The sequence below is a fragment of the Sus scrofa genome, chromosome 6 (assembly GCF_054392235.1).
Source record: "Sus scrofa isolate SSC_HxYL_T2T_F1_AM1 chromosome 6, Sscrofa_HxYL_maternal_Yorkshire_Landrace_v2.0, whole genome shotgun sequence".
Taxonomy (NCBI): Eukaryota; Metazoa; Chordata; class Mammalia; order Artiodactyla; family Suidae; genus Sus; species Sus scrofa.
The window spans coordinates 156,925,345-156,951,005 of NC_139388.1; the positions used below are offsets into that span (position 1 = coordinate 156,925,345).

Consider the following 25,661-nt stretch of genomic DNA (forward strand, 5'->3'; position numbering starts at 1 on the left):
GGCTGCAGTCTGGGTGGGGCCCCGGGGAGGAGGGAACTTGTTAGGGCACAGTGCGGGGGTGGCAGGAGGCGGGTTTTGGGAAGAGTCCTGACCTGACTGGTGGACCAGGCATAACAGGGAGTCAGGCGCACCAGGGGAGTGACCTGAGGACTGGCCACATGCGGGGCTGGGAAGGTGGGCGGTGCTGGCAGCTCAGAGTCAGAGACCCATCGAGGACACTGGTTGGCTCACTCCACGGAAGAGCAGGCGGATGTCTCAGCCATGCTTGGTGCAGTGGGCTTCCTGGCAGAGGTTTTCGGGACCGCGCTTGGTCCCAGCGCTCTCCTGCTGAGTGCCGTCGCCTTTCTCTTCGTTGCTGACATCCTCAAAAGGTGGCGCCCAAAGAACTACCCGCCTGGGCCCCTGCGCCTGCCCTTCGTAGGCAACTTCCTCCATCTGGACTTTGAGCAGTGGCACCTGTCACTTCAGCGGGTAAGAGCGGGCGAAGTTGCCAGGAGCCTGGCCTGCAAGACAAAGGCCATTAAGGGTATCAAGGGCGGAAGGTTGGGAGGCTCAGATGCAAAAGCGGGCACCTAGGTCTATCTCGCTTTGAGCCTCGCTCTCCTCACTGTTAATAGGCATGATTCCATTCGTCCTTTCTAGGCGTGAAATATAGTTGTGTTTCTTGTTTAAGTGTGTTCTTTAAGTCATTTAATTGTGTGTCTTGTTACATATTATTGGAACATTCTATTTATAATGTGATGATCTTGCCTTTTTTAATATTATCCTGGGGGCAGGGGGATGCTATACTTTCCTTCTTGAAAGTTCCTTTTCCCATGTGAAAATGGTGATATCACACCTAAATCCTCCCTGCTTTTCAACCAAATTCCTTCCATCCCCACACGGACTGAGCCCCTTGTTTTCAGCCTCCTCACCCTACAATCCACTCTCACTAAAGTGGTCATTTTTCAATGTCATTCCTCTGCTTAGACTTTCTTAGTGCTTCCTGCTTCTTCCCAGAATTCATACAGGGTAAGGAGCTATTTGGAGCGCTTCTTAACAGCCTCTTTTTACTTCTTTATAATCATCTTCCATCAGGGCTTCCTAACTGTGGCCACTCTGAGGTCCTTAAAATTCTCTCCAGCATCCAACACTTTTCAAGAATCTTCAGTTTCTTCCCTGCCTATTAGCACAGGTGCCTTGCTGACAGACTACACAGTAATTTGTGGTTTTGAACATTAAATAAAACACTGAAAATTTCATTGTTAACATAGCTTATACTAGTTGCCCAACAAATAATAATTCCCCTTTCCCTAGAAATTATTGGAGCACTTTAAACACAAGCCCGTAATATAAACTCACTTTGAAATGGAGAAGGTTTCATTACTTTTTAGGAGAAACACCCAATATTGCCACTGACAGGATTGGTCCCAGAACTCTAACTCTGGCACAGCGGAAACGAATCTGACTAGGAACCATGAGGTTGCGGGTTTGATCTCTGGTCTCGCCCAGTGGGTTAAGGATCTGGTGTTGCCCTGAACTGAGGTGTAGGTCCCAAATGCAGCTGGATCCTGTGTGGCTGTGGCTCTAGCGTAGGCCAGCAGCAACAGCTCTGGTTAGACTCCAAGACTGGGAACCTCCATATGCTGCAGGTACGGCCATAAAAATTTTTTTAAAAATGTAAAAAAGGCATAAAACTAGTCTCCTAAACCTGTACCCTTGTTTAATAAATGTATTGGTTAATTTCCAAGTATTGGGAGAGTTTCTTGTTTTCTTTCTCTTAACAATTTCCAGTTTGAGTCCATTATGGTCAAAGAACATATTTTGTATGATTTCAATTTTTAAAAAATATGTAGACCCCCAGCTATAATTCCATGCATCCTTGAAAAAATGTGTATTCTGTTGTGTTGAGCAGTGTTCTATACTCTATGTCAGCTAGACCGTTTTAGATGGTTGTGTTCTTCAGGTCTTCTGTACCCCTGCTGATTTCTTATCAACTGATTCTATCAATTACTCAGAGAGGCATGTTAATGTCTCCAGTTATAATTACTTGTTTTTATGTCTCTAGGCAGTTCTGGTATTTTTCATTTATGTATTTGGCAGCCCTTTTATTTGGTACATATGCTTTAAAATTATTATGTCATTTTGATGAATTGGCTCTTTAATTAGTATGTAATCTCCCTTTATTTCTGGTGAATTTCTTGGTTTGAACTTTATCCGATAGCCACAACAGCTATCTTTTGATTAATATTTTCATGGTATATGTTTCTATGTTCTTTCACTTTTAACCTACTTGCATGGTTATATTTTGATGAATGCATATAGATGGGTTTTCTTTTCATTAACTCAATATCTGTCTTTTAATTGGTGAAATTAGATCATTTTAATGTAATTATGGATATATTAATACTTAAGTATATCATAGTATTAATTGATATGATTTTCTATTTCCCACTTTATTATTACTCTGCTCTGTTTTTCTATCTTACTGTGGGGCCACTTAAACATTTTTTAAGAAATCCATTTTAACTCATGTACAAAGAGTATATCTCTTTGTATTGTGTTTTAAGGGGTTGTTGTAAAGATTACATGCTATGCATACATTGCTTATTGCAGTATCAACATTTTACCATTTCAAGTGGATATAAACATCTTAAAACTTTTTAGGTCCTTTTACTTTCCCAGCTTTATAATTTAATTGCCTTAAATATTACCTCTGTGTACATTGAGAATCACTTCAGGCAATATTATAATTTTGCTTTTACCTATCAAACACAATTTTTAAATTTGAGAAGAACAATATACTATATTTACATATGTATTTACACTTTCTGTTGTTCTTTCTTTCCTAACTGAACAACTTTTTTAGCCATTTTTTAGCCATTCTTTTAGAACTGGTCTACTGGGAAAAAACATTCTCCAAGAATGTCTTTATTTCATCTCATTTCTGAAGTATATTGTCACTGGGTATAGAATTCTAAGTTAACACTTTCTTTCATTCAACACCATAAAATGTTGTGCCGCTTCTTTCTGGCCTCCATAGTTCCTGATGAGAAATCTGCTGTAATTTCAATTGCTGTTCCTCATAAGTAACCAGTTGTTTTCCCCTGCATGCTTTCAAGAAGTGTTCTTTGTTTTTATATTTCAGAGATTTGATTATATCTTGGTCTAATTGTGTTTGGATTTATTATGTTTACTCACAGCTTCCTGGATGTGTAGGTTTTTCTGCAACCAAATATGAAAATTTTTTAGCCATGATTTCTTCAAATATTTTTTTCAATCTACATTTTTTCCCTTTTGTTCTGATAAGCTTGGGCACTGATGGTACAGGTGTTGGAGTTTTAGGTAGATAGGTCCTAAAGTCTCAATTCTTGTTCTTTTTTCATTCTATTTTCTCTGTGTTATTCAGATTGGATACTTCCTATTGATGTTTTCAATTTCACTGATTCTTCCACCATAACATCTCTCCAGGGAAATATTCTATTGAGTTTTTTTAAGATTACTGTATTTTCCAGTGTGAAAATTTACCTTTGATTCTTATATATATTTTCTCTTTCCTTAAGATTTTCCATATTTAAAAAAAGTTGAGTGTTATCATTTATTGAAACATATTCATAATAGCTGCTTTAAAATCTTTGCCCTATAATTTCAACACCTCTACCATCTCAGTATTTGTTTAACACATTCAAGTTGAAATTTTTTGGTTCTTGGTAACATGAAAAATTTGGGACCATATTCTGGACCTGTGGTGTATTTTGTTGTATCACACTAGACTCTATATAAATCTTTCATTTTGGCAGATAATCAACCTGCTTATGTTCAGAATGCTCACTATTTTGGATTGTAGTTCAAATGTCAGTTTAGGTAATAAAGCCTCTGCAGTGCTCTTCTGGTCTAACCCACTTATGTGTTGCTCATCCCCAGAGTACTCTACCCCACATTCTCATCAGTGCAGGCTGGAGAGAATGAGGATGGGGACAGAAGACACTTCAGAGCAGGGTAGCCTCTTCCTTACTGCAGAGGAGAGAGGAAGTCAGAGATCCCCATGTCATCTCCATGGGAAGAGGTACCCCCTATTCAGAGTGGTAGAAATCAGAACTTTGCCCACTGACTCCTCCACGGAAACCCTTTACTGCAGATTAGAGGTGATAGTCACAGTTCAGCTCTCAGACTCAGTAGGGAGGGGGCGTCACCTTATGGTTGCAGAGGTCAGATGAAGACAGGTTTCCACCCATGTTCTCCAACACCTCCATAGGCACCCATTGTGATGGGGAACGGTCACAGCTTTTTCATGGTTTTGCTTCCAGAATAGGAAGGCAAAAAAGTTGAAAGAGTCTATCCTACTGGGCCATACTTTTTCTGATCCTTTGAAAAAGACACAGTAGGATTTTGTTGGATCTCTTTTTTAATCTGTGCCAATTAATAGTAGGAGGAGTAAAATGGGATGCTTTTACTCACTCTTCTCTGGAATCAGAAATTTGATCTGGAGTTCCCATCGTGGCTCAGTGGTTAACGAATCCGACCAGGAACCATGAGATTGCGGGTTTGATCCCTGGCCTTGCTCAGTGGGTTGAGGATTCGGCGTTGCTGTGAGCTGTGGTGTGGGTCGCAGATGCGGCTCGGATCCCAAGTTGCTGTGGCTCTGGCGGAGGCCTGTGGCTACAGCTCCAATTAGACCCCTAGCCTGGGAACCTCTGTATGCCGTGGGAGCAGCCCTAGAAGAGGCAAAAAGAGGGAGTTCCCGTCGTGGCGCAGTGGTTAACGAATCCGACTAGGAACCATGAGGTTGCGGGTTCGGTCCCTGCCCTTGCTCAGTGGGTTAACGATCCGGCGTTGCCGTGAGCTGTGGTGTAGGTTGCAGACATGGCTCGGATCCTACGTTGCTGTGGCTCTGGCGTAGGCCGGTGGCTACAGCTCCGATTGGACCCCTAGCCTGGGAACCTCCATATGCCACGGGAGCGGCCCAAGAAATAGCAAAAAGACAAAAAAAATAAAAAATAAAAAATAAAATAGGAAAAGCTATAAAAAAAATTTACATTCTAGCCACTTGGAAATATTAAGCACTAACTATCTGCTAGGTGTTGAATATGGATTTATACTTTCATTATTATTTAATTTGCATGACAGACACACAGGTTAGGCATCGTCTGATGTTCCCATTTTACTACTGAGGAAAATGCCTTCAAACAGTAAATAATTAGTTCAAGTTATTCAAAGTAGAGAAGAGCCAAACAAGGACTTGAACCCAGGACTATTTGACTCCCACACCTTCGTCTCTACTTGGGTTACCTAACTTTTCATGATATAGAGGATAACTGATTTATTCAGGGGTTCATTTACTCAACAGACATTTATGCAGTGTTTATCCCGCGGCAGGCACTGTGCAAGACAGTGTGTGGTGAGATGAGTGGTATACACCTGTGGTAACCGTATAAGATGGCATCTGATATGATCACAGTGAGTGAGAAGCCATGGGGATAACCTCTGCAGAATGTTGAGACACATTTGGCTGAACTTGAAAGGAAAGTTTGGCAAGTGGCTATGTGGAGTAAAGCCTTCAGGAGATTTTTTTTTTAATGGATGAAAGTGACATGTGCTAAAATACAGTGAGAGGGCAGTGAAGAAACTGGCCTGTGTGTGTGGAAGGATGTGAGCTTTTCCTATTTACAGTCCCTCCTTTTCTAAACTTTTTCTACCATAGCTATATAGTTAATTATAGGAACATTTGTGTCACTGAGAGAAGATCTTATTGGACTAAGTGGGGAAATGGTAGATAAGGTGGAAAAATGGATTAGTAAGGATATACACGGAGCTGCTTATAATAAAAAGAACCCAAAACCCCTAATCCTAACCCTAAAACAGATCGACATTTATTTCTCACAAATGAATTCCGATGTAAGCAGAAGTCCAGGATGGGGCGGGGGGGTTCTTTGCACCACAAAGTCCTCCAGAAACTTCAGTTCCTTCTATCTTGATGCTCTCGTCCTGCAACATCACTCTGTGTAAATTCTGGCTCATGGAAAGGGAAAGGGTCAGGTGGTGAGAAATCAACGTTCCTTAGACAGCTGACCTGGAAGATGCACGTCACTACTTCCCAGGTCCCATAGGCCACACCTAGAGAAGCTGTGGAATGTGGTTTCTGATTGGGAAATCACGGGGCCAGCTAATCCTCAGGGAGCTCCATCACTCAGAGGAAGAGAGGGAGAAAATCTTCATGCTTTCATTTCAGGATAAGACATACAGAGCAAGCTAGAAATAACACTATTTCATGCCCACCAACTATGCACTACATCTCTGTGCCTCTTTTTTGAAAACTGATATATGTGACAGGGTTATTATAAGAATCAAATAAGTTCATGAATATCAGTTTACTGCCAGGGTGCCTAGCACATAATTAATTCAGACCCCCTTCAATAAAAGCCCCACCAGCTACATACACCCTCAATTCTTGGACACACAGACTGTGCATATTTAACTGTGACTATTTTACTGTTTTTCAGTTTGTGAAAAAATATGGGAATGTTTTGAGCCTGGATTTAGGTGCCTTTTCTTCAGTTGTTATAACTGGATTGCCCTTAATCAAAGAGGCCCTAGTTCACCAGGACCAGAACTTTGTGAACCGTCCCATAAACTTAAATCAAGTCTTTCAGAAAAATGGTAAGTTCCTTGACCAGTGTAAAATGTGTATGTTTGATATCTGGTGGTCTGTGAAAAGTGCCTTTGTGACTGTAATTCTCCAGACTTCCCTGGGACAAGACCAATGATAAAACTCCTGCCCCTAAAGGGAGCTGAGTGCCCGCATTTCCCTGTTGAATGGACCCGCCCTCAGGGACCTGACAGGGTCAGCACTGATGTCAGGGACTTGGGAAAAGCTGTGTCACCTGCACGAACTAACTTTGGATATTTCCTAAATAAGTGTCCACATCACTTGATGATGGGATGTGTTTTTCAAGCAGAAGAAGAGATCATGTGTTTTCCTTCTTTCTTTCTGCTTCCCTTTCAAATCTCTTCCCCTAGGAAAATGCATATGCATCTGCTTCCTCCTGCTGATAATATGATCTGCCTCTGGCTCCTTATCTCTGTTATTAAGGCTGTGCCCCACTAGGTGTTTCAGGTCTTCCAGGTTATGTTACAGCACTTTGGGATAAATACTTAAAATGGTCATTAAATATACTTACACATTTAAAAATGGAGTGAAAACCGCAAATCTATTCTACCAAGGCCCCCTTTTCTTCAGGTGCTTCTCCATTCTTTTTTGAATTGTTTTATCTATTCACTCTTTTTATTATTTGCCATGTGAAGACTGCCAGGCACCAGTGATATGACAGTGAGGAGAACACACTTGAATGAGAATGTCGGTTCAGATAGTTACTAACACTATGCCTTGCATAGTTTACTTTTGTCCCTTGTGCCTCAGTTTTCTCATCAACAAAAGGGGTGGGGAGCTACAAGAGGACATACCTCAGAGTTTCTGTGAATACTACCTTTTTTTTTTTTTCTTTTTTTTTATCTTTTTAGGGCCACACCCAGGGCATATAGAAGTTCCCAGGCTAGGGGTCGAATCAGAGCTGCAGCTGCCAGCCTACACCACAGCCACAGCAACTCAGGATCTGAGCCACATCTTTGACCTACACTGCAGCTCATGGCAACGCCAGATACTTAACCCACTGAGTGAGTCCAGGTATAGAACCTCTGTTCTCATGGATACTAGTCAAGTTCCTTACCGTTGAGCCACGATGGGAACTCCCTGTGAATACTACTTTATTATTATTATTTTTTTGTCTTTTTAGGGCCGCACACATGGCATGTGGAGGTTCCCAGGCTAAGGGCTGAATCGGAGTATAGCCACTGGCCTACACCACAGCTCACAGTAACACCGGACCCTTAACCCACTAATCGAGGCCAGGGATTGAACCTGTGTGCTCATGGCTGCTAGTCAGATTCGTTTCTGCTGAGCCACAACCAGAACTCTGATACTACTCTAAATAATACATTCAAACTCTAATTTGTCAGCATCTCAAGCAATCACCAAATGAACGCCATTATATCCATTGCTATGGGATTATTTCTCTAAATAGTTTGAGGTGCCTTAATGCCCTTCTTCTTCCTCCCATCTGATACATATTACATAGCATTTGTTGACTTCCTCTTCATAATATTGGCTTTCTTTTTCCCAGGATTGATCATGTCCAATGGCCAGGTATGGAAGGAGCAAAGAAGGTTCGCCCTGACAACACTGAGGAACTTTGGTTTGGGAAAGAAGAGCTTAGAGGAACGCATTCAGGAAGAGGCTCAGTACCTCATCCAGGCAGTAAGAGAGGAGAATGGTGAGTTTGTCACAGGACAGGTGCTGGGGATTGGCACTCCTTCATTCACTAACCAGATGCTCAGTAAGTACCTATGTGCCTGTGCTGCATCCACCACTGTGTAGGGCACAGAGGGGATAAGAGTGCACAGCTAACCACGACCTGCCCTCATGGAGCTCAAGAATTAAGCACAAGAGAATGGGTACTGAACACTTATTTTAAATGCTGGCATTGACTGAGGACTTGCTGTGTGTAAGACCCTATGTGGGATGCTGGGGCCACATCTCAGAGCTGGTTCTATAGTCAGTATGTCATATGTCATGTAGCCTGGACTCACAGTGAAAATAAAAACAAACCATCTGAGGGGCCCATCTCTTCCTCTGTCTCCAGGACAGCCTTTTGACCCACACTTCAAGATCAACAATGCTGTTTCCAACATCATTTGCTCCATCACATTTGGGGAGCGCTTTGACTACCAGGATGATCAGTTCCAGGAGCTGCTGAGGCTGCTGGATGAGGTCACATGTCTGCCAAAATCAGTGCGGGTCCAGGTGAGGCAGTTCTCACTTCCTATCTTGGATAAAGGTGATGGGCTCATGTCAGACACAGATGGGGGTCTTACATTTTTTTTCTTTTTAAACTAAAATGCAATCTTTTAAAATTGACTTCAACACAAACTCATTTGAAGTCAATCAGTTTTGTGTTTGATAAGGTTGTTAAATATTTGTTATATTCAAAGAATGTTTCTATCATTTCTGTAAAGTACAAGACGTTGCATGCCTGAAGCCTATGAACTTACCTTGTTTTCTTTAAGAAGCTAAATATCACCATCACCTTTGAGTCTCTCCTCTCCATGCCCCTCCCTAGCCCACCGGAACTACCCTTCTGTGCCTGGCTCTCCTTTGGCACATTGTTTTGAGCTTCCTGTGGGTTAGTGGCTCTTTTTTCACTCTGCGTAGCTCTCTACTTATGAACATGGCCCTCTTTGTTACCCTCTGCTCCACTGAGGCACAGGTTTCCAGTTTGGGGATGTCATGGATCAAGTTCTGTGAACATCTTTGTTCCATCCTTTATTTCTGAGCGGACACATCCACTCCTTTCTCTTGCATATACACCTGGAACTAAAAACATTTAAAGCTTTCCCAAATGGTTGTATGATATATGTACCCATCTACATTTAATATTATCAATCTTCTAATTTTGTGGGGTATAGATTTAGGAGGGAGGGTCAAATCTCTCTCTTCCTTGGATGGGCCCTGCCCTCCTCCACATTTGGCCTGCAAGGCCTGTGAGTCTGTCAAAACCTCTGTTCACCTTCTTGGTCTCTCAGCCACTTTTCTGGATTTGGAAGTCACTTCTGGGAGAAAAGCAGCCCCAAGTGTATTATTTACTCCTGACAAGCATCTTTGTCTGGAGCCTTATGGACCCATCACATCAACATCGATAAAGTGACTAGCATGATTCCTGGCACATTAAAGCAGTGTGATGAGTGTGAGCAATTATGGTTATTGTCAGTGTTATTTTTGAATATTTTTCCTTATTCTCACTTCTAATCATGTTAGTCATTCTGTCCTCTTCCGTCCAAATAAGACAGAACCTAGAAAGTCATGAGAGTTCAGAGGGTACCCAGCTGACTATCCTCAGGGAAAGAAACTCCTGGGAGGGGCAGCGAGGTGGGGTAAGAAATATTTCTTAGAGACCCAAAATAGGCCAGGTACTTTGATGGGCAACTGCACATACTCTATCCCAGTTAATTTTTACAACAATCATGTAAAGATGAAATGAAGCATCCTGATGTGTATAAGTGAATATGGGAATATGTAAGCAAATCTACATGGTGGTTACTGGCTCTGTGTTAAATACTGTATAGATCTCAGGTCATTCAATCATGAAAATTACCTGGGGACCCAGCAGAAGCAAGTTAAACTAAGTAGTGACAAATTTCGTCATCATTATTACTTTTCATTACGAAAGTATTATCGCTAGAAAGCAGCTAATTGTCAAATCTGTGTTTGTTGCATTTTAAGTATAGGCATCGTTCCACTGTGTTAGGCCATATATTTTCTACTAGATATTATAGTGATAATATATTCAAAAAAAAACCTCTTTATCAGAAAAAAAAGTTTGAGCCAGATGGATATTACATCATAGTGGGGGCAGGCAACCAAATGTATATACATATGTTTAGATAGATAAATAGATTTGTAGATACATAGATAGACATATATTAGACGCACACATACACACACACACATACACACATGCCAGTGACCATTGCTTTGAAGGAAAATAAAGGATGGAAAGACAATGCTGTAAGTTCTGCTAATTATAGGATCATTAGGTAAGACAGATCCAAGCATGTGACATTTGAGGAGCATCTTAGTGACGGAAGGGGTGGAGCTATACAGATTTCAGAGGAAGAGCATTTCCAAGGAAGGAACTGCAAATGCAAAAGCCTAACTAAGAACATCCTTGATGTGACCACAGAAGCCCATGGAGCTGGACTGGAAAGAGTAAGAGAGGGTGAGATGGCCCAGGGTGATGACAGAGGAGGTGACAGGAGTGGGAGGGGCCAGGACAGGAATTATGTGGAATTTGCCAAAAGGCCATGGAAAGTCATTGGGCTATTGAGAGCCAGAAAGTGAATGATCTGATTAAACTGTTAAAGGATCCCTCTGGCAGCTCCATGGAAAACAGACTGGGAAGGGGGTCAGGGATAACAGCCGGAAAACTGTGGGAGGCTTTACAGCATCCAGGTAAGCAAAGTCAGTGGATTGTACAAGAACGGCAGAGCAGATGGAGTGGTGAGAAGCGGTCTGAAACTAGTTGTATTTTGGATGGAGTGTGGAAATTCTTTGACACGGGGGTAAGAAAAGGGTTGCGAGAGGATTGGAGTCAAGGATGACTCCAAAGATTAAAGAAGAGAGATGAAAGGAAAAGACGGTTTCCTTGTCTTCAAAAGTGGAAAACTGGCACCACATTGTCTCTGTGATTTTTTTGTTTTTCTCAATCAGCTCTTCAATGTCTTTCCACGGATAATGAAATTGCTTCCTGGACCCCACCAAATCATCTTTAGTAACAGGGAGAAACTGAGAATGTTTATTGCCCGTGTGATTGAAAATCACAGGAGAGATTGGAATCCTGCTGAAGCAAGAGACTTCATTGACGCTTACCTCCGGGAAATAGAAAAGGTGAGGAAGCCAGAGTTTCCCAAGTTTTTTATCTTAAAAAGAAAATGAGGGCATACTAGTTTATTATTGCTGTTGTAACAAATTACCACAAGCTTGGGGGCTTAAAACATCACAAATTCACTCTATTATAATTTTGGAGGTCAGAAGTCTGAAAGCTGTGTCACTGGGCCGAAGCCAAGGTGTTGGCAGGGATGCTCCTCCTGGAGGCTCTAGGGCAGAACCCATTGATTGACATTTCAGCTTCTAGAGGCAGCCCGCACTCCTTGACTGATGGCTCCTTCCTCTATTTCCAAAGCCATCAATATACCATCATCTCTGCCACCATCCTCACATCTTGTCTTTATGATTTTCTTGCCTCCAACTTTTGAAGACTCTTCTGATTATATTGGGGCCACTGGGATTATCCAAGACAATCATCCCATATCAAGATCCTTAACTTAATCAGATCTACCAAGTTTATTCAGTGATATAAGAGATTCTTCCCTGTTTCCAAATTTTCAGATATGGACGTCATGGTGCATCATCTTTCAGCCTATCACAAGGGAGTAAAAATTGGGTGTAGGAATAGCATTAACTCAGAATTGACGAGACCAATGAGAAATAAAGCTTGAGGTTTAACATCGTTTGACTCAAGGTTTTCGGAAAGCCCACATACTGCCTTTTCATAGTCTCTTCTTTACCCTCTATGCATGTCTGAAGGAGCTTTACACAAAAGGAAGGAGAAGCACTGTTTCATTATCACTTGGACCTGTGCCCAGTTTCCTACCCTTCCCCCAGCTTCCCAGCACGGAACAGAAGTAAAGCTGAATCAGATGCCAGAGTTTATACTCACATGGAAGGGACTTTGCCTTCTTTCCTCATCCACTTATCATCCACTTTCCTACATGATATGAAAGAAGAAGGGAAAAAGCCAAATTGAATGTATAGCCCTTACTATAGTAAACCCTCTGGTTCATACCCATTACTGCATCAGCGTCACCATCTTTGACCCATCAGATTATTTGTTCCTTCTCCTGGAATAGACAGAAAAGTGGGTTTCTTTCCATCTGCTCTCTTATTTTACCTTATTAGCATAACATTAATAGGAACCTTGACTTTTCCTCTGAGGAGGAGACATCACTTACTGTAAGGCATGCAGGTGAGGGACCACACACAGAGGAATGTGGATGCATTGAAGCTTCTAGAAGAAGGTGCTAGAGATGCTGCAGTGCCATGGGGAATGACTGTTGGGATCAGAGAAGCTAAACCTAGAAACAGAAAGGTTAATGGGGAGATGTGAGAATTGTTTTACTGTAGAGAAATTCAGTTTATTCTCTCTGATATCAGTACAAACAATTGTTGGGGATTTACATGCCCTTTTCCATCTCAAATAATACATAATACCACATTAAGGAGTCTGTGTTGTTATTTCTATTTTATGAAAAAGGAAACGCAAACACAGGGAAATTCAGTAACTTTTTCATGTCATACAGATTTAGTGAAGGATGTGGGTAATATTGGAACCCAAGGCTGTTTTTCCACTGTACTAATAGATTCTCCAATATTATGGAAGTTACAAAAAAAAATTAGTTGTCTTGATTCTCATCAACCAAAGGTAACAGAAGTTTCCAGCACTTGGGGCAGAAGGATGCTAATGATATGGCAGTAATGAGCCTCTGCCTCCTGCAATGGACAAAGGGCAAGTCATTTCTCCTGGGGTCTCTCCTTCCACGTTTTCTCTAGGATGACCCCCCACATGTTATGATAACTAAGAACCATCTGAACAAGCCAATAATCATTGTACTTTCTACCAAAAGGGCAGTTCACCTTCAGTTTTCAATGAGGAAAACCTCATCTGTAGCACCCTGGACCTCTTCTTTGCTGGAACTGAGACAACGTCAACCACGCTGCGCTGGGGTCTGCTCTACATGGCCCTGTACCCTGAAGTCCAAGGTGAGCACAATTAGCAGGTGGACCTGGATCAGGTCAGGATGGGGCCTCCTGGAATACACTGTTCCAAAGGTGGGGCCAGAGGCTAGCCTGGTAGGATGGGGAGACAGGTAGGACAGTCACAGGGCCAGGTGGACTTGAGACCAGGCACCTTCTTCAGTTTTTCTGTCAGAATTAAAATGGGTCCATGTAACACACATATAACAGAGATTCCTGTCCTCAGGAAGCTCAGAGTCCAGAGGAGGCAACAGTGAAGTCCATTGACATTATGGCGAGTTCCAGGAAAGAGCTTCATTCCACTCCCATGTGAAATCTGGGCACAGCCCCCACCCCCCCACACACCTTTTAAGTTATGTCTTCCTTCACCCTGTGGACAGTGTTCAAACTCCCTCGTCTGGTATGTCATATCCTCTGATGTGCCTCTTTCTGCCTGTCCAGCCTTGACTCTGCCCATCGTGTGTGGTGGCCTCACTAAATCCCATGGCCTTTTCTTCACACTGTCCTGATGTGTTCCTCTCAGCATCACCCCCGCTCTTCCCTAGCATTTCCCTTATTTCTTTGCACAGTAAACCACTAACTGTGCTGGAAGAATTTATTCACATACAACCTCCTCTAAGATGTTTCTGTATTCTTAAAAAATTATTTGCATGTCCTTCCTCCAGAAACGCTGCCACTCCTCTACTTTACTTAACACACATTATTTAAATATCTTCCCCGCAGGCCGTAGTCCATTCCAGAACAGTGGCTCCTCCAACCATTTTCTTTCTCCACGTCCCAGAATAGGTTGAGTAGATGAAGAACGGGGTCTGTTAGGATACAGTTTTTCAAACTGCAGGTAACATTTGATTAACAGGATAAAGTCGCATTAGTGGATCAAGTCCAACTTTCTATCCTAAAATAAATTACGTTAGAAAAGAGCAGTGTGCTTCCTGGGTACTAAGGTTAAATTTTTTATCATGAAACTTTCTTTCCTTATCTGTATATGCATAAGAGTACATTTTATGTTTGTAATTTTTTGTTATTTGTCCTGAGTCATGAAGCAATATATGCATTAATCACTATAAACTGCATTTTTTTAAGACTAAAAGCCACCTAGTTAGGATATAGATTTGTTTCCTCTGTTAGAAGCTCCAAAATAACAATGGCGTGGAGTTCCCGTCATGGTGCAGTGGTTAATGAATCTGAATAGAAACCATGAGGTTGTGGGTTCGATCCCTGGCCTTGCTCAGTGGGTTAAGGATCCAGCGTTGCTGTGGCTCTAGTGTAGGCTGGCGGCTACAGCTCCAATTAGACCTCTAGCCTGGGAAACCCCATATGCCGAGGGAGTGGCCCTAGAAAAGGCAAAAGACAAAACAAAACAAAACAAAAACAATGGCTTAAAATAGCATACGAGGTGGAAGAAACCCAAGTGTCTATCAATGGATAAATGGATAAACAAAATGTGGATGCAGTAAAATATTATTCAGCCTTAAAAAGGAAATTTTCTGATACATGCTGCAATATGGAGGAACCTTGAGGACACTATGCTAAATTTACTAATCTAGTCAAAAAAGACATAGACTGTATGATTATATTTTTATGAGGTATCCAGAGTGGTTGCAGTCTTAGAAAAAGGAAGTAAAATGCTGATTTTCAGAAGCTAGGTGTAGTAGAAAAGGGGGAGTTATGATTGAATGATACCAAGTTTCAATTTTGCAAAATAAAAAAGTTCTGAAAATTGGTAGTACAACAATACAAATATACTTAACATTGCTAAACTGCACACTTAAAATGGTTACGTTGGTAAATTTTATATTATGTATATTTTACCAACATTTAAAAGTTTTTAAACGGTCGGTTAAAAATGGAATTTTATTTCTTAGTCAAGTGCAAATATCTAAGCTCGACTCTGAAGAATCTTTGGGGTCCAAGCTCCTTCCAGCACATTGCTCTGTGTATCTAGAATGACGCCCTTGTAGGCACTCTCAGAGACGGCTTACCACTGAGGCTGCCTTCCCACCAGCAGGAAGGGAAAAAGGAGAAGGAAGCACATACCCTCCTTTTAAGGGCAGGTTGCAAGTATTAAACATCCTTCTATGTACATTCCATTAGCAAGAACTTAATCACAAGGGAATCTGGATAATGTAGTCTTTAGCTAAGTAACCAGGTATGGACTAAAATCTCTATTGTTATAGAAAAAAGGAAGACAGATAGTGAGGCTATATTAGCATCATTTTCCATGGGTTGGATGGTCCACTAAATCAGTTCATGTACAGCTTGAAACATCCTTAAGGTGAAGGTAAGTTTATCCTCACTGATAAGAAGAGGAAACTGGGACTCCAAGTGTTTCAATAAGCTGTAGCAGGAATGTTGTAGAACAAGAGTTTGCCACCAGATTTGTCTTATACCAGGGCTCACTTTCCACTCATCTGCTGCCATACGAAAATAGTCTATATAGAGCCTACTATAACTTTGACCGTTTTGATCCTGATTTTTCCATTCCTTAACTTAACCTGACTTAAGTTAATGAATATCAGAATAATAGAACCTCCTCTGCTTTTCCAGAGAAAGTCCAAGCTGAGATTGACAGGGTGCTTGGCCAATCGCAGCAGCCAAGCACAGCAGCTCGAGAGTCCATGCCCTACACCAACGCTGTCATCCACGAGGTGCAGAGAATGGGCAACATCATCCCCCTGAATGTGCCCAGGGAGGTAGCAGTTGATACCACCCTGGCTGGATACCACCTGCCCAAGGTAATTAGGGACCTACTTGCAGCCTCAGATCTCCAAGTTTATACTTTTAAAATGGTAGGAATCTCAACTGGAAAAGTGACATGTATTCGTGTCCTTGGGAATCACTTACATAGGGAGAGATATATTTGATAAAGTACTTTTTTCCCATGTGTGAACTTTGGAAGTTAGTTCAACTAGATATTAATAAGTACTACAGAGGGGAAAAGGGATTCCTAAGTCAAAGCCTGGCTTTTCTTTGTTACGAGATTGCTCAGGGTTTTACTACCAGATATGTGTTGTGACCCTTTGTAGGGATACAGCAAGCAGTAATTCTCAATCAAACTTTGCCATGACCTTCCTTTTTTATCTTGATGTATAATCTCACAGGACTAGGAACCTGCCAGAATTAGTTTGGAAATTCTGCTTCACAATCCTGGGGAAATAGAATATTGAAATACGAAGGGGGATTTGAGACCACCTGACCCAATATCACATCAGTGCTGGAGATTCTAACATAATATCCCCACAGGTGTCCTTCCAGCTCTGACTTACAGCCTGTGATGGGACTATCACCTCACAAGGGAAACCAAGCCAAGCCTGAGCAGTGCTAAGTATCAGTTCTGGAGAGAAAGGAACCAGTGCTGATTAAGCAGTGATTATGTACCATGGACCATACAGGCTCTTTCAGAATGTCTTGATCAGTCCTCAAAATATCCTGTTATTCTCATTTTATAAATGTGGAAGCCAAGGCTCAGAGAGTGATTAATCTTACATAAGATCTCTCAGCTACCAAGTGACTAGAGTTGGGATCCAGAAACAGAGCTGCTCTGAGTCTCAGGTTCATACTTTTTGTATTCCCTCCACAGGATTTGCTTTACTTTGATTTTAAAAGAGTTTCCCTTGTAGTAGTTCTCCCTGGGTCCCTGTTAAATTCCCTGTCCCCAGGAAGTAAATCCTGCTCTCTCTATGCTCACCACTCAGGATTTTGGCAGGCAGCTCTCCTGTGCCCCCTCGTGTCCACTCTCCACATTTACCCTTCCTGTGCTTTCTCACCACCTTGGTGAGCCTCTGTGGATCCACTCCAGTTTGTCTAAGTCCCTCTGTGTGTGTCGTACTGGGGAAGACCTCAAGGCAGAACCAGAGGAGCTTCCCTATTGCACCTCTCGTGGTACCTATTCCTGCAGCCATTGTACTCACCATTTTCTCGCTGTCTGACCATCTTGTGGGGGAAATCTGAACTCTACATTATTTCACATGTATCCTTTGCATTTTTTATGATAATTTATTTAGCTGCAGGGAAATTGCCCAGGTCAACATACTCTTTCTAACACTGACTTTTAGTGTCGACTTGAATGATCATCCTTGGGACTGCGCTATCTCATTGACTATATCCTACAGAGGCTGGGAACCACAGCTTTAATATTAAATGTCCTAGTGCAAATCATAGTTCCACCTCCTTCCACTGTGTGACTTTGGGCATCTTAACCAGCCTCTCAGAGCATCAAATTCTTTACCTGAAAAAATACATTTAAACCTACATCAAAGATGGAGGTAAAATGAGGTGATGCATGTAAAACATTTAACGTAGTGCATAGTATAAAAAGTGCTCAAAATAGCAGTTACTATTCTTTATTAATTCAACATATGTTCATTAAGCACCTAAAATGTTCAGGTCTGGCAAAACAGCTCTGAGTGAAATAATCATGAAAGTTTCTAAGTACAAAGCATGATAACAACCTAAGGGAATAAACTCACTCGCTTCTCTAAAGATGCAGGCTGGCTTGAATGAGAAGTGGGAGTAAGAGTGGCCTTTTTCTAAGCTTCCAAAAGGAAGTGATATTTGAGTTGAGGATTGAAGGATGATTATGAGTTATCTCCTTGACACAGTCAGGAGGAAGGACATTTTCAGGCAAGGTAAACAGGATTTAAAAGGCATGGAAATGAGGAGTTCCCTCTGTGGCACAACAGGATCGGAGACATCTTGGGAGCACCAGGTCACAGGTTTTATCTCCAGCCCAGCACAGTGGGTTAAGGATCTGGCATTGCTGCAGCTGTGGCTTAGGTTGCAACTTTGGCTGAGATCTGATCTCTGGCCCGGGCACTACATATGCTGCTGGGCATCTAAAAAAAAAAAGGCATGGAAATGGGTAAGAATACATGGCATGTGTTCTATTCCTGTAGTCGGAGTGAAGGCAGACCAAGTGGTAGATGGGCATCAGTGATGTACCCTTTGTCTAAGAGTGACGGAAAGCTATTGAAGAACATCTGTCACGTTCACAGTGTGGATGGCTGTGACATGATTAAGGCTTGTTTAAAGCTCACTCTGCTTTCAGCATGTGCAGCACAATGGAAGAGGAAAGAGAGGATGCAGGGCATAGTTAGGCAGCCATGATGGGAGTAGAGACAATCAAGGGGACGCCTAGACCAAGGTGGCAGTGGTGGACCTAAATGGAGGTGACAGAATCAAGAGAAGTTTAAAGTGAAATAAACCAACCTTGCTGAAGGGTTGGATGAAGGCATAGTGAGGGGAAAGGAAGCAGTAAGGGGGTCTCCCAGGTTTCTTGCAAAGTTCCTGGGAGGATCCTGGTTCTTTTCCTTGGATATCCTAAATCTATTATTAAACCTTCTGTGGACTACACTAGACATTAGAGGGAAGAAAATGGAAGAAAATAAAGAAATAGGCATTTTTTACCTTGGAAGAGCTGCCATAGTTATCACATCCCTGAGAAGCTGGGTTGATTTTGGAACAGACCTGACTGGCCAATGTCTCATTATTCTCTCATTGATGTGCACACATTCCCTTCATGTTCTGCACTGACAGGTCCTGTAGAGACCCACCTGCAGTCAAGAGTAGTCACACCTCCCTGGTAATATTCCCAGCAGTAAATTCCAGTCCATCATTGTAGGCTGTGCATGGCATGGGGGAGGGTCCTAGGGGGTGGGCTCTGAGAATGATAGGTTGGGGGCATTGAGAGGGTTCATGGTACTGTAGCCTTGCTGGGAGACCTGGGGATGGCTCCCCCTTTACACAGTTGTGATGTGCTGGTCAAACCTTGCCTGAGTCTTTGCTGTCTTTTCCAGGGGACCACAGTCCTGATTAATCTGACTGCACTGCACAGGGACCCCGCAGAGTGGGCCACCCCAGACACATTCAATCCAGAGCATTTTCTGGAGAATGGAAAGTTTAAGAAACGGGAAGCCTTTCTGCCTTTCTCAATAGGTGAGTGGCAATAAATAGGAATGTGGGAACCTGGAGTCCCTCTTTCAGCCCTTCCCCACTCTTCTCCCTGTGGGGCTTTGCTTCAGCAGGAAGGTCTCAGGTTAGCCCTGCCCAGCCTGGCTCCCTCTTGTTATTGGTTGCTCCCAGGATTCCCTGTGCAGGGCATCACCAGAACTCATGCCCTTACTTCCTAAGCCCTTACTTGACTCCGATGGAGAGTCAGTGTCACTTTATTCTAGGCTCGAGGACACTGGGGACAGAAGCTCAGTCCCTTCCTGTTGCCCACAGAGAAGGCTGGATATTTGCCAGCTTTATAGAGTTTTTACATGTCTCAAGTTCTTAAAGGGCCAGCTACTCACACAGAACTGGAGCCAATTTCTAAGAAGGATGTGGGGGAGGGGCAAGGAAAGGAGCTGTTTGCTTCTCATTATGGGCATCAGGAGTGACTCTAAGTGCCATGGTCCTAACTAGGTGGGTTTCTACTCTACTAGTGCTCCCTGAAGAGGCCCTTTGACTTTTTAAATTCTGATGACCCTTTAAAAATCTAGCGAATATATACACCTGGTGCTCAACTTGAAAGATACAAAAGGGGTTACAGTGAAAACTCTCTCTTACGTTTCTAAGGCAGCTGGATCGAAAAGGGTGTTTTACCTTGTAACACTGTCAAATGAGTGAGAAAAATTCTAAGTAGTTCCAGACATTGAGTTAGGTATGCTGCAGTGATTGTTTTAACTATTTTCCCAATTTCTTAATTCTATAAATATTTCCTGAGCACCTGTTTTGAGTCAAGTCTTCGGCCCTGAAATATGACAAAAAATAAAGCAGAAAATAATCTCTTAAGGAGCATGTGTTCTAGTGTAACCTTACAAGTTCCTATCACCACGTTGGAGGTAAGGAAACTGAGGCATAGCAGGGTCAACTATGGCATCGCATCTAAAGTCATGAAGCTGAGGTGGCAGAGCTAGATCTCAGTGTCAACCAGGTTTATGAACAACTAAAGCCCATGCCCTTCTGAACAGTGTCTCTAGAAAAGTAACTAAATGCCTCACTGAGTTGACAGTCTGAAATTCATGGTAGCTTTCTTACAATTAATTTAAATGAAATATGTGTTGATTTTCTGAGAGAGTATCATTTTACTGATCATACCACTAATATACGGAAAGGGAGGGCTTGGAATTTGAAACCGTGTAGGTGTGATCCTGAGCCCATCCTTTCCTGTTAATGGACCCTCTCCTGAGTGTATCTAGACTAATTCTGATTAGATCTTCTTTGCCTTTTTTCCTCTGGTTCTGTGTCAATTTTGCTCTCATTAGAGAAATCACTTCCTGATATGGCAGCAGATATGAGATGTAAGAATACCTTCCAATCTTTCTATCTACAAGAGGTTTAGATTTCATATTATAGATATACATACTATATTATTATAGAGCTTCAGCTGTGTATTCCAAGTATTATAATTATTCTTGCCTCACTGGCTTTTTGTTTATTGGTTGGTTGTTATTTTTTTGTTTTTGTTTTTGTTTTTTTTTTTTGCTGTTGATAGTTGGAACATACCTTTTTATGATAGATTTCATTTGCAGGTAAATTATCTCATTTAAGCCTTATAGCAAGAAGTTTTGCTAGTTCTAGTACTCTTTCTTTGACAAATAGAATGTAACTCATTTTCCCACTTAAAGCTCTTCCATCTTAAGATTCACTGAGTTCATATTATATGTATCAGTTATTATATTGGTACATAACAAAGGTGGAAAACTGTGAGTTAAAACAGTGAGTATATATTATTACTCATAAGTCCACACTTGAGCTGAGAGCTCGAATGATCATAGCTGGGCTCTCTTGCATTTGGGGGAAGGCAGGTGGTTGAATGCAGATCTGGGATGGGCCTCAGTTAGCCCAGCTGGTGCATAAGTGAAAGATAAGACCTCAGAATAGAAGCACACAGCGCCTCCTAAGGGCCAGGCTTGGAACTGACAACCATTACTCACACTGCATTCTGTTGCCCATGCAGCTCATAAGGTCAGCCCCAGGTCAATGGGAAGGAAGAACACTATAATTTGTATCTGACGGGCTAGGAAATCACATTGTAAATGATGTGGATACAGGGGTAAGGGGGAAGTTGGAGCCATTGCTGCAATCAGGTGGTCTCCCTATCTGTCTTTTTGCCTAAGAAGGAATGAAATTCAGAGATGGCAAGAAGTGTGGGGATTCCCTCAGCTGTCCTAGAATAAGGTCTCGCTAACAGAACAGGAAACAGAAACCTGAAAAGTGCACTGAGTTAAAATGTCAACATCACTGTCAAGGTGTTTTTCCACCACACTCCCATCTTGGGCACAGAGTGGCTTTGCCTCATTCTTGATCCAGCACAAAACAGTCTCCTTGAAGGGAAGGGGTGTGGACCCCTCCTTCCCTTCTCTTGGAAAAGACGATCAGGTGTGCAGTTAGGACACGTGCACAAAGAGGGCAGCTTCTATGATATTATAATAGATTTATATTTTCTGCCTTGGGGGAGGTGCCCACCATCAGGGCAGATTCAAAAATAGTACTACAGAGAGTTCCTGTCGTGGCACAGTGGTTAACGAATCTGACTAGGAACCATGAGGTTGCAGGTTCAATCCCTGGCCTCGCTCGGTGGGTTACGGATCCGGCGTTGCCGTGATCAGTGGTGTAGGTCGCAGACACGGCTCGGATCCCTCGTTGTGTAGGCTGGTGGCTTCAGCTCCAATTAGACCCCTAGCCTGGGAACCCCCATATGCCGCGAGTGCGGCCCTAGAAAAGACAAAAAAAAAATAGTATTACAGATGTATATTTTATTTTCCTCATTTAAGTTTTTCCCACTTTATCCAACAAAGCAGCAGATAGGTTCCTGAAAGGCAAGTGGCTAATTCATCATTTTTCAAAAAAAAAATCACTGGCTCATAGGAAATAAGTTTACATAGAGTTTGTTTGTTTTTTTAAAAAAAAAAAAAACTTAGGTCAGCTTTCTCATTTTGCTAATGAGGTAATTGACCTATTCAGTAGGTGATGCCCCATTAGTGGAAGAAGCAAGGAGAAAGTTCAAGTTTTCTATAAACCAGGATGAAAATTTGAAACTAAGCCCTCATTTCCATGATTTTAAAAGCAAAGTCATAGCTGCTGTCTTACTAATAGCCCTGCTCAGCCACATAACATAGTTAGAAGAGAAATTATTTCACATGTTTGACACGCCAGGATTGTTAAGTTCTGTGAGAATTAAGGGGTACTCATAGCTTAGACCTGGTTACTGATGGAACTACTAGTTTAACTCTGGTTCCTGACCTTCCAGAGGGTCCAATTTTGTCATGATATCTGGGTTCTTCTAGGAGAATCTTAGGTATTACAGTGCAGCTGATTTGGTGCCATTTTAACAAATTTCTACCTTGTACTATTTGTGATGGGTAAAGAGATAAGGATGGGGGAGCAGAGGTGGTTAGGCATGTGCTGTGGGAAACAGGAACAAAATTATACAATAACGGCATAATTCTGAAGCATATTTCCTCTCATTAAACACTTTTACTGATATTCTCTAATTTTATTTCCTCAACAACTTGTTATGGGATGAAAACAAAATTGAGGCATTCACACATTAATGTCTTTCCAAGAATATTTCATTACAAGGGAAATGCAAAGTAGCAAAAACAGCACATGGTGTTAACCACAGAGATAATCCCAGTGATTGCGGGAGAATTCTTACAAGGACAGTGAGGATTTGGTCTGGATTATGGGATTATAGACTTCTTCCATTGTGTTTATACTTTCCATACTTTTTTTTCCCTTTCTGCATTGAATATATATCACTAGGGAGAAAGGAAGTTGTTCAAACCCACACAAGAACAATGGAGGTAGAGACCAGTGTGGGGTCTTGTAGCCCAAGTGGGGCGAGAAGAGCACTCAGGAAGGGGAGGGGGCAACAGAGACCTGGAGTGGGGGTCAGAGCACAGCCTGATGAGAGGGGGGTCTGTCCTGCAGGAGGAGCCATGGCAGGGAGAGTCCCAGCCATTAAGGAGGAAGACCTGACACAAGAAAAAGATGCCTTACACTTGAGAAACCTTACTCTGACATTGACTTGCTTATACTTTGCAACAGTTTTAAGAATTGAAAACCTTAACACAGACTTTTGGGTTTTGTCTGCGCTTGTGTTTTTTGTTTGCTAATGGGTTTTGGAAAGACTTTAGGCTGAATGCCACTTTCTAGTCGACCCAGGCCCCTCCCTTCCTCCATCTACACCCTGAACCTTCACACCTGTGCCTCACCTGCCCACCTCTGGAGGCTCTGGAGTGTGTGTGATTGTGGATTGATGCTTTCTGGGCTTGGGTGAACCCAGGTGGTTGGGATCTAACAAGCCGAGTCCATAAAGCCCCAGGCCCAGCAGGCCCGCCCCAGGCTCAGGCTTTGCCAGACATGGTAGAAGATCTCAGTCCTTGCTGGGCACAGACACCACCAGGAAGGTAACTCCTCTTACGCTTTTGTCTTGCAGGGAAGCGGGCGTGCCTTGGAGAGCAGCTGGCCAGGACTGAGCTGTTCGTTTTCTTTACTTCCCTTTTACAAAAATTCTCCTTCAGGCCTCCAGACAATGAGAAGCTGAGCCTCAAGTTCAGGGTGGGCCTGACCCTCTCCCCAGTCACCTCCCGCATCTGTGCTGTTCCCAGGGCATGAGGTTGTGGGAGGGGGAGGGGAAGAAAAGCAGGGAGAATGGGCACCTCCCCCAAGGCAGGGGCTCCTGCTCAGAAGTGAGGGGACAGCATGAAGTGCCTCTGAGCACAGGTCCTAGGAACTGCACTCAGAGGAACCTGGATTCAAACCCCAGCTTTGCCATCTCCAGTGTGGCCCTGGGCAAATCAGTTATGATGTATGTGAGTCATTTGCCTTTTCATCTGGGAGATTTAAAGAGGATCATGATTGCTTCTGTAAAGGAAGAACTGCTGTAAAAATCAGGAGAAATAAAAGACTTTAACTGGTTTGGAAACCATAAAGCTCATCATAAAGTCATAGCTGTGATCTGCCTCCTTCCTGCTTCCTTCCTTAGGTGGGGATTTGCTTCTGGCCTGTTGAGATGGTCTGGGTCAAAGTCGTGCCAAATGGTCAATAAGAGTTAGAAGTTCGACCCTGTTGCAGCCTCAGAGGTTGGCCAGAAAGAATGTCATGCTTGGTAGCACTGTGCAGGCTTCTCCTGCTTCTGCCTCAGATTAGCCCCCAGGAATTCAACAGGGTAGGTGGTTTCCTGATTTATAGGCATGTTTCTATGGAAAAAGAAGTTTCTCTTGTTCTCCTAAGGACACATGACCTTGACCTTGGTCCCAGGACCATGGAGAGTGTGACTAAAATTAACCAAACCTGGAAAGCATGTATAGGGAACAAATGTGTAACTATTTTCTGTCTTTAAGCTGTCTTTTTACCTTTAATCCTCTCTTAGGCATTTAATCCTAAATTATTTCATATCAGATTTGACACCATGGTGGGTGTGATCTTTTCTCACCAGTGATTATCACCTCTTGATTGAGATGTATTCCAGGCCTAAAATCAACTGATCCATAGGAGAATATTTTATAGCAGGAGCCAGAAATGCTAGAATCTTGTTCAGCCTTCTTGCATGTGGTCCCCAAGGGGGAGAAAATGGTCCTAAACTGACAGGCCGGGTACCAGTGAGAGTCCCTGGGTTTTGATGCCAACCCCCATGTGAACAAACCTGCTAAACTGGGCCACACCATACAGATCTCATTTTCTAAAGCTGTTTGAACTAAGTAATTTAAGTAGCTCAGAACAAGATCGGCCATGAAGCCATGGTTTTGACTTTGGTTTTTGTTGTTTTGTTTTGTTTTGTTTTGTTTTGTTTTTCCTGCTGCTTGGGAGTCAGAGAAAAGCCAGTTCTTTGGGCACCACTATCAAGGGAAACTAATAGGGAGGGAGGAAGAGGGGGAGAGGAGAGAGAATTAGAATGAGAGGGTAGTGTTGGGAGGAAGAAAAAAAGCAAGAGAGAGGAAGAGAGGGGTAGAGAGAGAGATGGAGACAGAGACCAGGAGAGACACAGAGAGGGAGAGTGAGTGTGGCTAGAGCTAGCCTGAGAGTCAAGGGAGCTAAGAGTATGTCTGGAAGAAATAGTTACAGTTCCCAATGTGGAGGAGGAGGAAGAGCTGGTTCTTTCTGGCTGTAGAACAGAAAGTGAGAACCCCAGCCGCCCACCAGGGTGCACTTTCGAAACGACACAACTCACATGGGTTTCAGAAACTCAAATTGTGACTTTGAAACTATACCTCCGATTGAGACTGGCACCCAGTCCCTGGGACTCTAACCCAGCCAGAGTTCAGTCTGG

At 42.6% G+C, this 25,661-nt stretch overlaps 1 protein-coding gene across 2 annotated transcripts; it reads left to right on the forward strand.

The window, feature by feature from the left end:
* The first annotated feature begins 228 nt into the window (after nt 1-228).
* CYP2J35 (cytochrome P450 family 2 subfamily J member 35) lies at nt 229-24,340 on the forward strand. 2 transcript variants are annotated; one of them, XM_021096565.2, is made up of 9 exons: nt 229-471; nt 6,480-6,636; nt 8,157-8,306; nt 8,676-8,836; nt 11,300-11,476; nt 13,273-13,408; nt 15,950-16,137; nt 19,198-19,336; nt 23,829-24,340. In XM_021096565.2, exons 1-9 carry the CDS (start codon nt 262-264, stop codon nt 24,005-24,007), a joined length of 1,497 nt encoding a protein of 498 aa, XP_020952224.1. In that variant the 5' UTR covers nt 229-261; the 3' UTR covers nt 24,008-24,340. The 2 variants fall into 2 exon arrangements, with proteins under 2 accessions (XP_020952224.1, XP_084821038.1); XM_084964912.1 differs by lacking the exon at nt 6,480-6,636 and having other exon boundaries at nt 262-471.
* The last annotated feature ends 1,321 nt before the right edge of the window (nt 24,341-25,661 follow it).

Excerpts from the sequence above, each read along its gene's own strand:
- CYP2J35 (XM_021096565.2), top strand. The coding sequence starts at position 262 with ATGCTTGGTGCAGTGGGCTTCCTGGCAGAGGTTTTCGGGACCGCGCTT. Across the intron at positions 472-6,479 it reads GGCACCTGTCACTTCAGCGG|TTTGTGAAAAAATATGGGAA; the intron begins GTAAGAGCGGGC and ends ACTGTTTTTCAG. Across the intron at positions 13,409-15,949 it reads CCTGTACCCTGAAGTCCAAG|AGAAAGTCCAAGCTGAGATT; the intron begins GTGAGCACAATT and ends CTGCTTTTCCAG.